The sequence below is a fragment of the Ostrinia nubilalis genome, chromosome 8 (genome assembly GCF_963855985.1).
Source record: "Ostrinia nubilalis chromosome 8, ilOstNubi1.1, whole genome shotgun sequence".
NCBI lineage: Eukaryota > Metazoa > Arthropoda > Insecta > Lepidoptera > Crambidae > Ostrinia > Ostrinia nubilalis.
In genome coordinates this window covers 11563714-11579522 of record NC_087095.1, presented here as the reverse complement: position 1 = coordinate 11579522, position 15809 = coordinate 11563714, and the positions used below count along the sequence as shown (strand labels likewise).

General features: G+C 37.3%; 1 protein-coding gene across 1 annotated transcript; it reads left to right on the top strand.

The window, feature by feature from the left end:
- The first annotated feature begins 1215 nt into the window (after nt 1-1215).
- Nucleotides 1216-2947, top strand: LOC135074208 (retinol dehydrogenase 13-like). Its single transcript, XM_063968509.1, has one exon. It carries the CDS (start codon nt 1544-1546, stop codon nt 2510-2512), a length of 969 nt encoding a protein of 322 aa, XP_063824579.1. The 5' UTR covers nt 1216-1543; the 3' UTR covers nt 2513-2947.
- Nucleotides 2948-15809: the final 12862 nt, after the last annotated feature.

Here is a 15809-nt window from a genome sequence, read left to right as displayed (position 1 = left end):
CTAAAGATAATGTTGGTAGTGAATCATCATCAATCTAAAAATTTAAAAATATGTAAGAAATTAAGTTTTGTTTACGATAAGCACAATAAACTTACCATTTAAAAGTGTACCTGAGAAAAAATAATGAATAAAACAAACGTTAGGCTTTCATTTCCTGGAAAAAAGTCACTATCAAACTCGGGAAGTTGATCCGAGTCCAGCGTTTGAGTTGGAACTAGCAACCTTGAAACTTGGGAATCAGATAAGAGGATCAAGATTACTGTAGCATTAATTAATGTAATGGGTGATGCATCAGTTTTTATATTATGTGTTGTTACGCTGATGTTAGATACAGCACTTTATTTTAATGCTTTCCATTTATCTCATAATATCTCAGTAATTTCAAGGCAACTGTAGGGTTTAAATGACATCGTTACATAAATGATTTAATGGGCAATCCTACTACAAATTACTTGCGGTGGCCATTTTAGCGTTGCTAATTGGTATAAGAACTACTCTACTAACAAACTGCTCTGTTATTTCACTCGTAGGGTTTTTCTTGTAAATAATATACCTGTTAAATTGAGAGTTTAAATTAAAGTCGACATTAATGCTACCTTTACTGAAATTTTAAAACTACGAATGAATAATTGAACTCTATGTAGAGCAACTAATTGAGTATCTTTTGTACGTACGTAAGAAGGTGTGAATTAGCTTACTTTTAATTTACTGTAATACTTATTACATCATTAATAAATATGACATAATTTGACGATATTGTTTTTGTTTTCGATAATACAATTAAAATGTTTCACAAATAAGCATTTTTGTTTCTTTAGTTACAACCAGGTGACTTTTTAATTGCACGTGATGCGCAGTATTAATTAAACTGCAGTTCAATTAATTAGAAATCATTCCAATGACTTTCTAGTTTCACAAGTAGTGTGCGTGTGTTGTTTATAGACTGGAACGGGTAATCGGACACACACGGACATGCAAAGGTATCCTACTTTCTGTGTATTGACATGGATAAGTGAGCCTCAAAAGATTGTATTCCTAATCTAATCGTTAGGTATGACTCCGCAAAAATTAATTATGATAGTAGCTATACAGAAAATCGATAAATGCTGAAGTGTAAAATACGCCACGAGAAATTATAAACTGACGCAGATCAAAACGCGAAGTAGACGTAACTATTCCTAGTTTTTTTTTTTATTTTAATTCAAGGTTGCTTCGGTTTAGAACGGTATTCAATGGTCCACGCGTTACGCAACGCCGTCAACCGAGCGACGCGACGCGTGCGCATGCTGCCAACAAGTAGTGTCTCGCCGGACTAGAGCTAGGCGAACGTAACTTTACGCGACCAAAAAATGTAAACATCGAACAATACTTATCTCAGCGATAACACGCGGCTCTCAACTGATAGACCAAGTGCAATCCGTGGCTTATCAATACTATCCAGACGTGTGATCTTTCTGTTTTACTCATTATACATTGGAAATACTAAATTGTAATCATTCCGCGTGTGCTCGCTTAGCCGACGCTGTAATAATAACGCGGAACCATGTTTTTTTGGAGTATACTGGTGGCGGTCACGGGACTGCTCGTTGTTGTGATAAAGATTTATCAGAAGTTGACATGCGGGGTATGCAGGTCGAGTGCGCACATGGTCGGGAAAGTGGTGATAGTGACGGGCGGGAACTGCGGGATCGGGTTGGAGACAGCGAAAGATTTGGCGAATCGCGGCGCGCGAGTGATACTGGCCTGTCGCAGCGTGCGCAGGGCGACGGAAGCCGTGCAGGAGATAGTGCGGGACACCGGCAACACGGATGTGCATTTCAAACAGCTAAATTTAGCGTCGCTGCGATCTGTCAAGGAATTCTGTGAGCACATCATTAAAACAGAGAGACGACTCGACGTGCTAATCAACAATGCGGGGGCCGGCGGCCTCGGGAACTTCAAGACGGAGGACGGCATTCATATAGGAATGCAAGTCAATTACTTTGCACCGTTTCTACTCACGTGTTTATTGCTGCCTCTGCTCAGATCATCAGCGCCTAGCCGCATTATCAATGTGTCATCACTGATACACAAGTACGGTGAATTGGACTTTGAAAATTTGAACATGGAGAAATATTGGAGTGATTATCTGGTGTACGCTAACAGCAAACTGTTTCTTAACTTGATGACTTTAGAACTTAGCGAGAGATTGAAAGACACTGGTGTGACTGTGAATGCTTTACACCCTGGTGTGGCAGCCACTAATATATTTAGGAACATTCCTAGTGACATTATTCGCAACTTAGTTGAGAAAAGTATTGGATGCATGTATAAAACTCCTTGGGAGGCAGCTCAGACCTCAATATATTTAGCAGTGTCTCCTGAAGTCCGTGAAGTTAGTGGAAAATACTTCAGTGACTGTCGGGACATCAAACCTTCTAAGCTATCGCTAGATTCCAAAGAAGCCAAGAGACTATGGGCTGAATCTGAAAGACTAGTAAAATTCTCACTGAACAATAATAGCAAATTATAATTTTAGACTGTTTATTTATTATTTTGTTATAGCTAAATGCTGTTCAGGGCTCAAGTTATGTTATAATTATTGTTGAAGTAGTGAAACTACTAAATGTTTGTAAATATCAAGGTTGTTTTAAGTACGTTATTAAGGTCATGTTTATGTTTTGCAAAGAATGTCACGCGCGAAAAATGATAATGTGAATAAATTATTAATTAATATGTACGAAGAAAACTCGATGTCATGCAAAATGTATGCAGTTTTATACTAAATTTTGCATTTTAAGAGGGACTGCTTTGTTGGTTTATTTATATCTGTATTTTTTTTACAAGATGAAGGTGAGCGAAAACTGTTACAATTAAATTGTAATATTTTCGACGTTATGGTCAATTAATAGCTGTAGTACGTAGTACTTAGATGTTGAAGTAAAAGACATGAGATTTTATATTTAAACATGTATTTTCATTTCAACTGCCTGAGATATACTTAATTAAGATAAGGTTAGGTGTCAAAAGTTTTACTGCTTCGTAATTAAAGGACTGATTTAATTAAATTTGAAGAAGACTAGCGATCTACTTCGATAAATCTCTCTCTAAGTTGCGATGGTAAATTTTCTACTTATTGACACCTTTTTCGAAGAGATTCGCGTATACGTTTGAATTTGATTATTTTGATTTACATAGGTAATTATATTTTTTTATGATAGAGCCATATGATTACTAGCTTTTGCCTGCGACTTCGTCTGCGTGGAATAGTTACTTGTCATAGTTGATGAAATCTAGATAAATGGGCTATCTAACACTGAAAGATTTTTTAAAATCGGACCAGTAGCTCCTGAGATTAGAACGTCAAGCAAACAAACTCTTCAGCTTTATAATATTAGTATACATTAAATTGAATTGAATTGGGTTTGCTTTTAAATAACACTGGCGCTCAATTCGTGGCCGCGAGCCAGTGCGGTTCTAATCTATCCGAGATGTACGAGTATATTCGATCACTGTGGTCCCACTGGTAATCGATACACGGTTTCATTTCGGGTTCATTAAATCAATCCTACTTAATGGTCCCATTTATCTAAACCGCTTTCAATTGTACTTTTTGGTTACACAAACAGTTACAATGTGTAACAATTAGAAAACTGGTATTTATATTAAAACCACCCTAAGCTTATTTTTAAACCTGGATGCGGGCAGCGTAGGACTGGTCATTATGGAAATCCTTGGGGGAGGCCTTCGTCCAGCAGTTAGTCATTTAGTTGAAACGAACGAATGAATGAAGACTAAATAATCCATCTCAAATTTATTTTTTATTGAAAAAAATGATTGAGATCAAGTATTCTGTCACAGATTACTTGATAACTTACTTTAGCTGTCGTACCTGGGTCTTTTGAAGTGAGCGTGGTATCCTGGACAGACTCATCTAAACTAACATTATAGATAAGGTTGCAAATAATCTCAAAACATAATAGTCGTTATATTATCTGGGAGAATGAGGGAAGTAATAGAAGGGAGTTGTGACATTGTCGATTTTTTGAAACTTATCAAATATGTACTAGCGAGCTCGTAACAGTTCGTGTTTTTGTGACAACTTAAATCGACAATGTCACAAGTCTCCGTTACGATTCTCCTCGGTCTCCCCTACTTACCTGCTCGTTCCTACACATGTTTGGTTTCCTCAAGTGATCAATTTTCCGTCCCAGGATAATTATTTTCATTTGTGGGATTGCTTTGTTGACTTGGTAGCATTATTTACTTCGCTGTTTTAGGTTGGATTATCCAAATCGCTCTATAAGTTGTGTTTCATTAAACATCCGCATCATCGGGAAGCATTATTAATTATGTTGTACAAAGATGTTAATTAGCAAATTCGCTAATGAGTCTGCATCGATAATGATTGTAGCGCTTTGGAGTAAGGTAAACGTTATATTGAAACAGTTACGCAGTGTTTATTTTGGAATTTATCTTCTAATGTAAAACTTTATTTAGAGAACTTATTTGTCTGTTAGTTTGAGGAAAATTTTATCAGGACAGTTACAAAGTTCGCGTAGCAAGAGTTGAGGCGATCAACACAAGCAAAGATTTGTATCTGTATTACTATTGTCACACTAACGTCTTGCGTATTTTGACTGATTTTCGTGTTCTGTATTCAAATTTCACATCAGTGTGAATATGTATTCGCCTCAATTTTCATTATGCGACCTATACCAATTGACATCTTTTTGAAAGTGGTCAAAACGCGACTCTTCTGGGCTCTACCATAACTTTTGCAAAGGAAAGACGTCACGCAATGACGTTACTTCTGAGCAATGACGTCATTTCTTTGCTAGTATAAAGAACATTCAAAGCAATTAACAAGCGTTAACAACCATCGATGTGTCGCTTAAAGTAATTCGCGCGCGCGTCGCAGCGTTAACTTGATATAATTCCGTCCGTTTTATTTGTGCATAAATCTGGCGGGCCTGATTTACAGAACAGTGTCTGCCCACCTCAGTGGGGCTTTGCGGCGACACATTCGCAGTGTTAAGGCTTATCTCCAACGAGGTTAATTACTCTAGATGTGACAGCACGTGCTTAATCGCGGCCGAAAAATTACTCAAAAGTATACGCAACGCGCATGTTGAAAATAGTAACAACTAATGTTTCCAGTATTCAAAAGAGGACGATAGAAATGATAGAGAAATATCGTATAACACCCTATCGTTTTTAGAGTTTTAAAAGTATATTTTGTATTTTTTCACGGAGCATTTTGGCATTCGGCACCGTTTTTAGAGTTGTAAAAGTAGTTATATCTTGCTTGTCTTTTATGGAGCACTTGACACTAGGTGGACCGACGATCTGTTTGCACGGGAAGCGCCTGGATGTGGGCAGCGTATAGGATTCAGTGGCTGTGAAAATTATTGGGCACGAAGGCTTTTGTCCAGCAGTGGACGTCATTTGATGAAAACGCAACCAAAAGAGTGCTCAACAGGCGTTTAACCACTTTTTTCGGCCCATGTTTTGAGCGCTGGCTGCGTATCTAGGATATTTAACATCGTTGCTCATCCCACCCGATTTCACTATTGCACGTTGATGCATTGTGCCCGTTATAATTTTGCAGTGCCGGCTTAAAACTAATTAGGTAACGTCGCTCCTGATTTACGGGATAGTGTAACTTAATCAAGTTTTTACTACTACGTGTATTTAAGTACGCTCTGGTGCCACTTTAGTTTTATTTACAAATATTTTTAGTCGGTATCTAGAGGTTTAATTTTATTTAGAGTGTATCATTATTATTATTTAGCCTTAATAAATAAAGAGTGACAGAGTATTGAGTAAATAGAAGACGAAGCAAAAAGTATACCTTAGTCTTAGATCATTATCTTGTGTGTATCTTTTTACTTATCTGGGGGCACGGCAGTGCCCCCACCAAGTCGAGCAAAAAAGCGGCACGGCCGTACCATCCTTTTCTCGAAGCAATTCAGGCCATTTTCGACCGCCTGTAACTTCGTTGTGGATAAAACTAGAAGGCTGAATTTTCATTAGCTATGCAGGCATTGTAAAGACACGGTATATTTAAAATTTCATTCAATTTGAACCAGTAGTTTAAGAATTATAACGGGTCAAAGTTACTTAATTTTGTCACTCACTGACTCACTGACTCACTGACTGACTCACCGATCATCAAAATTCTAAGGCACTTCTAGCAGACCTAGAAGCTTCAAATTTGGAATATAAGTAGTGTTTGGTGTATGAATCAAGGAAAAACTAAAATATTTGGGGGCACGGCAGTGCAACCGCCAAGTCGAGTAAAATTTTTCAATTTCGGTCCAGTTTTCTAGATACATAACTGCTGTCTACAAAATACAAAAAGAAATGAGATCCCATCAAAAACAATACTTGTCAAAAAAACCAAGTCTCGCAACTCAGTTGTTCTACGGTAAAAAGTTGTGAGATCCATGTAATACCAAGTCCAGGCCAGGAAATCTTTAACGTTTTACATAAATATATTGACTTGGCCATCGCATGAAAACACGTGTAAATTAAATTATTTAGTGCGATGGCCAAGTCAATAATTCAAAAAGTTCAATGTCATATTTTCATTGTAAACCATTCTTATTTGTTTTTGAAATATACTTAGCATTAATTTGCATTCACTTACGTTTTGTTATCGACTGTTGATATTTTTTTTATTGTTTTGTACAGGTGACATTAATACAAAGACACTAAACAGGAAGTGCTTTGCATAATAAGACATTTTCATTCTTCAGGTCAACAAAAACCAAGCTATAGAAAATAAACTTGAGAAATAGTGTTATGAAGATTCTAATATCAGAAGAGTTAAAATTTACGTTAGATATTTGAATTTTCGTTGGTAATGTTGTTTTGTCTAACATACAATGTATTTATTTTAAGAATACGTAGCTCAAAAGTGCTCATTGGTCTGACGATTCGAGAATTGCGAAACGCTAGTTCGATCATATCAATATGGTTTTAGAGCTGGTCCAGATGACGCGTTTTTACTCGCTCTGCATGAGTACACCATCCGGGCTAGCATGCGTGCCGTGATAAAATCTTATCGATAATGTTTGACGACAAATGTATTGGCTTATCGCGTAAAATCGATAAAAGTGATAAACGCTTATTGCGGCGCGCATCTTAGGCCTATAACAGGTCATAGTTAATTGTAATTAAGTATAGTAACAGTGTAGGTAGGCACAGAATAAATTGGCGTAAACAGGTACGTAGAGGCACTACTTTGACGATAAATCCACTTCACAGGAAGCACTAGAGTCCCTCGAATCTACGCAGATTTAGAAGCTGGAAAATAGGCGGGCCACTGTCGGAAGCTGGCGGAATAAATGCGAGCCATAAGTCAGCAGCCGCGCATTTTTCTCACACAGGAAGGGCAGCCGACACCACTAATTAACAAGATTAGCATATTCTCTTGAAAATGCCTTTTTGCAGCCGGCAAATATATCTCCCTCTATGGTAATGGATTTTGCCTAATTTTCGCGTCGCGCGCAGCGTTCGGCGTTTGGAATAAAGATGTTTTGGTGTGCGGTGTTTTGATGGAACATCTCTTTTACTTTTCTGTTATTGTCAGTACCTACATTGGTTTATTTAAGATAAGAATAAAGGCATTTCATGTTAAACAATGCATCTTAAGTACTTGTAAAAGTTGCTGTTTTGCAGTAAAAGTAAAAATTTTGGTTGATATCAAACTGTATTTACTGAAAACACTGATTTTCATCAAATTGATTCACAAACACTGATTTTCATCAAATTTCACCGCAGACTCTTCTATTATTTTTAACATTAGACGGAACAAAAGTAAGTAAGCAGCAGTTAGAATTTAACTTGACTAATTGAACTCGGGACCTTCACGTTTAAAGCATTTGGACTGATAAACTACTAAACCATTGAGCCGTTGAAAAGGTTGTTAGAACAGGTCTTTATTAATTCATTAGTTAGGGTCATTAGTGTACCTAAGTATAATGAGGATCAGTACTGTTGTAGAAAATTCAATAAAACTACTATCTACGTTAATCTTTAAGACATAAGAAAGATATATCTTTTTGAATTATCCAAATCGGACCATTACTTACGAAGATATTAAGCAATAAACATAGGCCGTTTTTGCCGCTAAAAGTCAACGTACGCAGGGCCGCGTGACGTCACTATATCCGAATCGAGCGCAGCCGGCGTACTATTGGGATGGAAAATATTTTTTTCCAGCTAAACTATCAGTTTTAGAAAAAAACTTTTAATAACATTTATTCATCAAAATAAAGTAACCCATCGACCAGTAATTTTTAAAAATAAAAATTGTGAAAAATAAGTATCGCTATGTCCAAAAACCACATTTTCATAGGATTCGATGGAATGCGGAGACGCGGTTGGGGTGAGTGTAACTTAATGATTGTTTGTATTGAACATAATAATACATAATATGATGCTAATACCCAGTTTCTGGCCTGGGGGGGGGGGGGGGGGGATAAGTCATACCCAGCTTATAGCCTGGGGGGAGGGACAAGCCTTACCCAGCTTCTGGCCTTGGTGGGAGGGGGGAGAGGCAAGTCATACCCAGTTTCTGGACTGGGGGGGGGGGGCTAGCCTTACCCAGCTTCTGGCCTGAGGGGAGGGGGGGGGGGTCAAGTCATACCCACTTTCTGACCTGGGGGGGGGGGGTCGGGGTCAAGTCATACCCAGTTTCTGGCATGGGGGGTGTCATACCCAGCTCCTGGCCGAAGCGGAGTCATATCCAGCTTATGCTTATGGCCTGGGGGGAGGGGCAAGCCTTACCCAGTTTCGGGCCTAGGGGGGGGGGGGGGGGGGGTAAATCATACCCAACTTCTGGCTGAGGGGGAAGTCATGCCCAGCTTATGACCTGGGGAGAGGAGGGGGGCGGGGGAGTCATACCCAGCTTCTAGGCTAAGATTAAATAGATTTCCAGGAGGGAGCAGCTGTCCTTTCCTGCAGCAGCTGGCCCGCCCATGGGAACGGCGAATAGATAGGTAGGTACGTAGGTTTAACTCAGAAAAACTAAATAACAGGTAGGTATTGCGTGTACATCGAAATGATCTTCATAGCAATGTCTTGTAGCCTAGGCAGAGTGTATCTGCCTCAGCTATACCTTATTGTTAGAAGTAAATAAATTAATACTTATACATTTTTATATTTTACTTGGAAGAAGATATGACTCTAACAACACTTATTAACACTTTATTTGAATAAATCGCCAAATATACCACCGCGGAGACCCCAATCGCGTCTCTGCGTTCCATTGAATCGTATGAGCGTATGGATTTTTTGCGATATTTTTACAATTTCTATTTTTAAAAATTACCTATCGATAGCTTACTTTATTCTGATGAATAAATGTCATTACAAGTTTTTCTCTAAAACTGATAGTTTGGCTAGAAAAAAATATTTTCTATCCACGCAGTACGCCGGCAGCGTTCGGATCGGATATAGTGACGTCATCGTCCCCGCGCCGGGCGGTCAGTGAACTTTTTTAGTAATTTGGCCATAACTTCGTAAATTTTTGTCGTAGAACAAAAATTTTTGGACTGGGTATTAAGGATTTCTTAGCCCTATAAATCTGCATTCACAGCTAAAAATCGAAATGATCCTCATTGCCATAGGCTGTTATTTATTCGACTCCAAACAGACATTTACAAAATAAAAAAGGCAGTCAAGAAAGAGCATGATTTGGAAATGATCCGTATCTCCAAACATAATTATAAATTATGAACATCGTGTGACCTGTGACCTCTGAATATATTTCTCAAAACTGTCTTGAGCTAATTTGTCGCTCTATGCCCGCTTGACGTTAAATTTTGGGACACCTTGTATAAAGTTTTCTTTTGTCAAGTAAATGGCAATGAAACAGAAGTATGTTTGATTGCAACAGAAAAAGTGCAATAATATCTTCTTATTAGGAATTTGACAATTGAGTTAGTCGGTTTGCAAGTCAAAACCCTTTATGAGAAACATTTTTTACTAAGGGTGCTTTATAGGATCATACACATACGGACCCCCAAAGCTTTGTTGTATAGCTGGTCATATTTCGGTGTTTTGTCTAACTACATACATTAATCATGATTTTACTTTACCCGTGTTATGGACCGGTACCGAAAAGGGTTTGTGGAGTGCGCTTTTATTTATGCAAATCGAGAGTTCCGGACATTCCGCGCTCGCTTTGAGCGTTACGCTCGCTGTTTAAGCGTTACGCTCGCTTTTTGAGAAGCGCTACTCCTGGCTTTGTGATGTAACGCTCAGTTGATCAACTTCACACTGATGTTTCATTTTCTAAAGTAGCTCTTGGTTTGAACCTGTAAAGATCGAAAATAACATTTTATGTAGGTATAGCTTTTCTTCTATTTGTAATCAAAGGACACTTACTTTTGATTACATTTATTACTCTTATTAAATAATAACGAATGTAGTGTGGTAATATTTTTCCAGGAGTAATTTCCAGGAGCCAGGAGCTTTTTTGTAGAAATTTCCATTGCGAATGCATGTTTAAAGAATTCGCAATGGAAATTCCTCAATTCCACGAACCATGCAACACCGTCAGCTTTTTGGGGAATTTCAATGGTTTCACTGACCTTAATGGGGATCTTTCCACCCGATAGAAACCTTTCCGTTACGAAGGAATATTGTTGAAAATCACAGGAATTTATTATTTTATGCTGTCCGATTCGCATGGTCTAATGAAAAATCCATTTTATTTTCGAGATATACTCGTGGTCGAAATCAACTTCCAACTGTCGATTATAATAAAAATTAATAAAATTACAGTGATGAATATAAAATATTCATCGCCTTGGGTAACTTATGTAGGTAACTAAAAATTAATTTATCAATTAAGATGTCAAGAAATTAATATCAAATATGAAAGACGTGTTGGCAGTGAATCCTTCATCGAATGGGGTCTTTGATACCTACAGGCCTAGATTTTTTTCCTAAATGAGAGATGCTCGCGATAAAAAATCTAATTCTGAGGCCTCTTAAAATGCGCATAAAGTTTTTAATGGGTGTCCAAACTCTTCATGACAATAATATTATTTCATTATTCACACGAAACATAACAATTATATCTATGACAATATTTTTACATTCAATTAAAACCATTGTTTAAAATTATACACCTTCCTTCTACTCTATCTTGTTTAGTTATTCAGTTTCATATAAGGTTAATGTGAAAGGTCATCAACACATTGTTGGAGACACGAGTATGCCAACAAACAATTGCCTAAGTACTAACGGGCAACAAAAAAATATAGTCGTATTTAACTAACTTAATTTTTGACTTTGTAAGTTCGTTCGAAAGACGTCCACTGCTGGACAAAGGCCTCCCCCAATGTTTTATACAAAGACCGGTCTTACGCTGCCTGCATCCAGGCACCTCCCGCGACCTTCATCAGATCGTCGGTCCTAGTGGGAGGCCTGCCCACGGCTCGTGGTCGCCACTCGAGAACTTTTCTGCTCCAGCGGCCATTAGCTCTACGAGCTATGTGCCCCGCCCACTGCCTATGCTATGTGACTCTGTAAGTAATAGAAAACAAAATATAAGCTACGTGCTATAGTTTGTTTTTGGGATTAGCTAGCAAAATAATAATATGAAAATAGGTAGGTACAATTGAAAATTGTTTATAAACATACAGTTTAAAGTCTAATTTACACCCGAAGGTTACTGTTGACGACATCTGATAATGTGTACACACACTAGGATATTATATTACACACATATTATTCGCACCGGACGTGATTAAATAATTCAATATTTATTCAACATATTATGGGATTCGAAATATTTCAATGCTTAGGTAGGTACTAAGCATTTAGCTTTGGTAAAGGGGCCAAGGTAAATTTTATCTTGGTTTGGTTTTACTGCTTAATTTTCATCATGGTAAGCTAAAGTTTTAATCAAAAGCAATTGGTATCTATGAACATGTAGGTATGTATATTACTTTTTAAAAGCCATACTCTATAATCAACTTGATGATCTATTTGAAAGGGTCTCTAACAAAAATAAAAGTCACTTTACCCCCTCCATGGGTCCAAAAAAGGGTAAAACGCGATAAGTTCTCCCGAATAGTTACGGTTCGCGGGCCGTCGCGGTTCGCCGGAGCTCGACAGTGAGTATGCCCCCTTATCTTTTTGGCTTTTTTACGTCCTAACAAAGTTAATGCCAAGAACCGTTAAAGTATTTTCTTGGCAGAATAGAAACTAAAGAAGTCGCAGAACTGTTGGCATAAAGCACAGATGACAAAAAACTTTTAAGACACTAAGATTTTGCTGATGAAGTAACAAATAGGCTATAACCGAGTTGTGGTGAGCTATTAGAGAGTTGTTTACGTATAGGTTACAAAGTTCAGGTTCAAAGGTCATTATTTTCAAGGTGCATTTGTTACATAATGGTAATACCATGTGGTATTCTTATACGCCTGTGAGTTTAAATATCACTGGGGGCAAAATTTAGCGTTATCCGCGTTTAGTAAAATTGAAGTCAAGTATAACTGTTAAAGTACGTGAATGTTTAATTATGCCTTTCCAGCCCCTCTGGCTAATATGGGAAGAGCCAAATCCTCAATTTGCCTTCGATAAATTGGAAGGGGTCGTGTTCCTGCAGTAAGACTAAATAACTTGATGATGACCAGTGAAACTGCTGTACCAAGAACCCTAGTGATTTCATTAGAGGGACTGCAAAAACAGTTCAAATAAAAATATTTGCCCTGTTACAGCGAGTGGATTCTAATGGATTTCAGTTTAACTCGGTTAGAAGTAAAAACCCGGTGGCTCGCCGGCGCGGCGCCACGCCGGATGTACTAACCGTTGACTCTATAACTTGAATGTATTTATAAAACTACCCAACTAAGTAGGCTAGTGGACACCCTCGGTTTTGTCCACGCTGAAGAATTTTGTAGGTATTTTACGTGATTAGTTATTCGTTTTTAGTTTATTATTATTCTGTTTAATGGCTTCAATGGTGCGTATTTGAAGCACACTGGTTTTGGTTACAAAGAAACTTATTAGTAGGTCTGTGGTTTAAGTGTAAATGTGCCATGTCAAACGCCTATGCGGCTCCTAAAGTTTCTTCTTGATATGTACTTAGATAAAAAATGTTTAGGTATATGGGTAAGTTATAATTATTTCAGACTTGTAGAAGTGTAGGTACTGAAGGTGTCTACAAACTCAACATACAACATATTGATAAAAATCTGAATATGTGGAAATGAATTTATGTTCCTATAAAATATGCATGTGTAACATTATGATAGAATAATAACAGTTATGTTATGGAAAAGGTATCAATCACACTTATAAACATACCCATATAAAACTATCTAAACCACTGTGCAAGCAGACTGGAACCGGAATGTTTCGCTTGCCTGCAAAATTCGAAAATAGATAGAAATAAACGACGCTTCGAACAGATTTTTCCGTAACTTTGTTACGAAGCAAAAGCCGCACGGAGGCGGCGACGCGGATACCGGACGCGCGACAACCGCGCGACAACTGCGCGACAAGCATGCGACAGCGATGCGGGATAGCACAATGCGGTTTGTCAATAGAATAAACAAGGTAACTTTTTCCGGTTTGTACGGATAGTCTGCTTGTTTTGTTCAGGTTTAACTTACAAATGCGAATTTCTCTTGGTAACATTGGTTTGACTTCCACTTTTTGTTCGGTATTGACATGGAGTCTCTGATTGTCGCGTCATTACGTATAATCGATTAAATTGGCTTGTGAAAGGTACCTAGTTTTTCAGCTTGTTGTTTAGTTTACCTAAAACCTTGAAACATTTTTTACCTGTTTCGCAGGTAAGTAAATACTTTCAGTTGTGTGTTTGCTTAGGAATTAAACATTAATGCACATCTAGATTTTTAACCCAAATATACATATAACTGTCTTCGTTATTGTATATTTGGGTTACATTCAAATCTTGATCATGGTTACCTTGATTAACAAAACACGCTAGAATTAGGAAATTTAGCATGAGAGTGAAAATAGCGATACCTCATCTACGAAAGATAAAATGGTAATTTACTATGTTCCAACACACGCACGTAAGGTTTTGAAGTTTAAAAACATTTCAGCTATTTCAGTGTTCAGTTCCGATACTTTCATGTTCTTTTCACTTAAAATGCAAAGCTTAGGTCGTTGAAGTATAACAATAGTAATTTATTGGGATCGGGGTCCATGAGGCCGCAGCCTGGTATTCAGAGTCGCGCTGCATGTGACAGTTTCGACTCTAAACGTTAACTTATGGCGGCGTTTATAGCACTTCATATTTCTAGATAAGTGCCGCAAAAATGTTTGAATCTAAACTCTTTGGTGTAGAGATTTATGTCTATACAATCGATAGAGTCTTTTTGGAATACGTTTAATACAGCAATGTATTGATTCAGCTTTTGAGAATGGGCTTTTGAAATCGGATCTGCGTTGTTACGTGCAATAAAGAAAATACACTGAGGCTGGGTTGCACCTTCTTAGTTCTTCTTAGTTACCGTTAAAGATAGGTGGTGCAACCCACCCTTAGGCTGAGAATTGCACCACCTAACTTTGACCGTAACATTGACGATAACCGGTGTTTTTTGTATGGAGTTTGACAGATTTTTGACGTTTGTCAAAGTTAAAGTAAGATAGTGCAACCCAGCCTTATTGTGTTTGAATATGGTAGAGCTATTGATCTTTTTCGTTCGTTTCTAACAACAATGATATTTAGGGTGAGTTGCACCACTCAACTTTGACAAAAAATATAACGATAACCGGTGCTTTTTGTAAGGATTTTGACAGATTTTTGACGTTTATTAATGTCAAAGTAAGATGGTGCACCCCAGTCATAGCGTCGTAATACAAACTTAAATATACCTACTACTTAAGTTGCAGCAACAAAGGGCGTAAAGGCAAGACCCACATTATTGAGTCCAACAATATAAATAAAGGCCATAAATCAGCAATGATAAGTCATTACTATTTAATATATCATTATCTTCAGCAGGAAATGCGATTTTCCGCTCATCAAAAATGGTTCCATCACGATTATATGACTTCTAGTGAATGATAAATGGACACAAAAATACGAGCACAACAACAAATAAGGTACTATTTATAAATTGGACATAACCAGTGAAACTGTAACAAAACATTTTGAGATTGGAATTATTAATATGTATATGTATTATTTCAAAATATGCTTCAACATGTCAATAAACATGGTAGCAATCCCGTAATTATTCTAATGATAGTGACCAACGCCACAGATAAATAATACTTATGAAAGTTTGAAACAATGTACCTAATGCTTCAGCATTTTTTATAAAACCAAATACATTGTTTTCGCACCTGCAAAAAACGTATGACACCGCCCAAAACTGACACAACACAACACCAATCGAAAGTTAGGTAACATGGAAAACCGATTTTATCTCTGAATCAAAACATAAAAACATATTTGGCTCTACGCACAGATAACTTAGCTTGATAGTCACCGCATTGTGTGATTTCTGAATGAATAAGTTGTTGACAGCACATTGAGATAAACTTTACTACGATATCTTATGAAGTGGATTATTTATTTATTTATTTATTATCAGAAAATGTATGTGATACTATTAAATTAAAATGTGTTGTCTGATGTACTATAGATACGAATTGGAGAAAATAATGGTATGTGCGTTGTCGCAAAGAAAAAGAGGTCCTTAGACCTTAAACAGAATTTTTGTTCTTAAACAGAGTGGAAACAAATATTTCTTTTGAAATATAAGGTGACAGAATGTGTATCAAATCAAATCAACTAGTTTATTCAGTACATAGGCCCTTTCCAG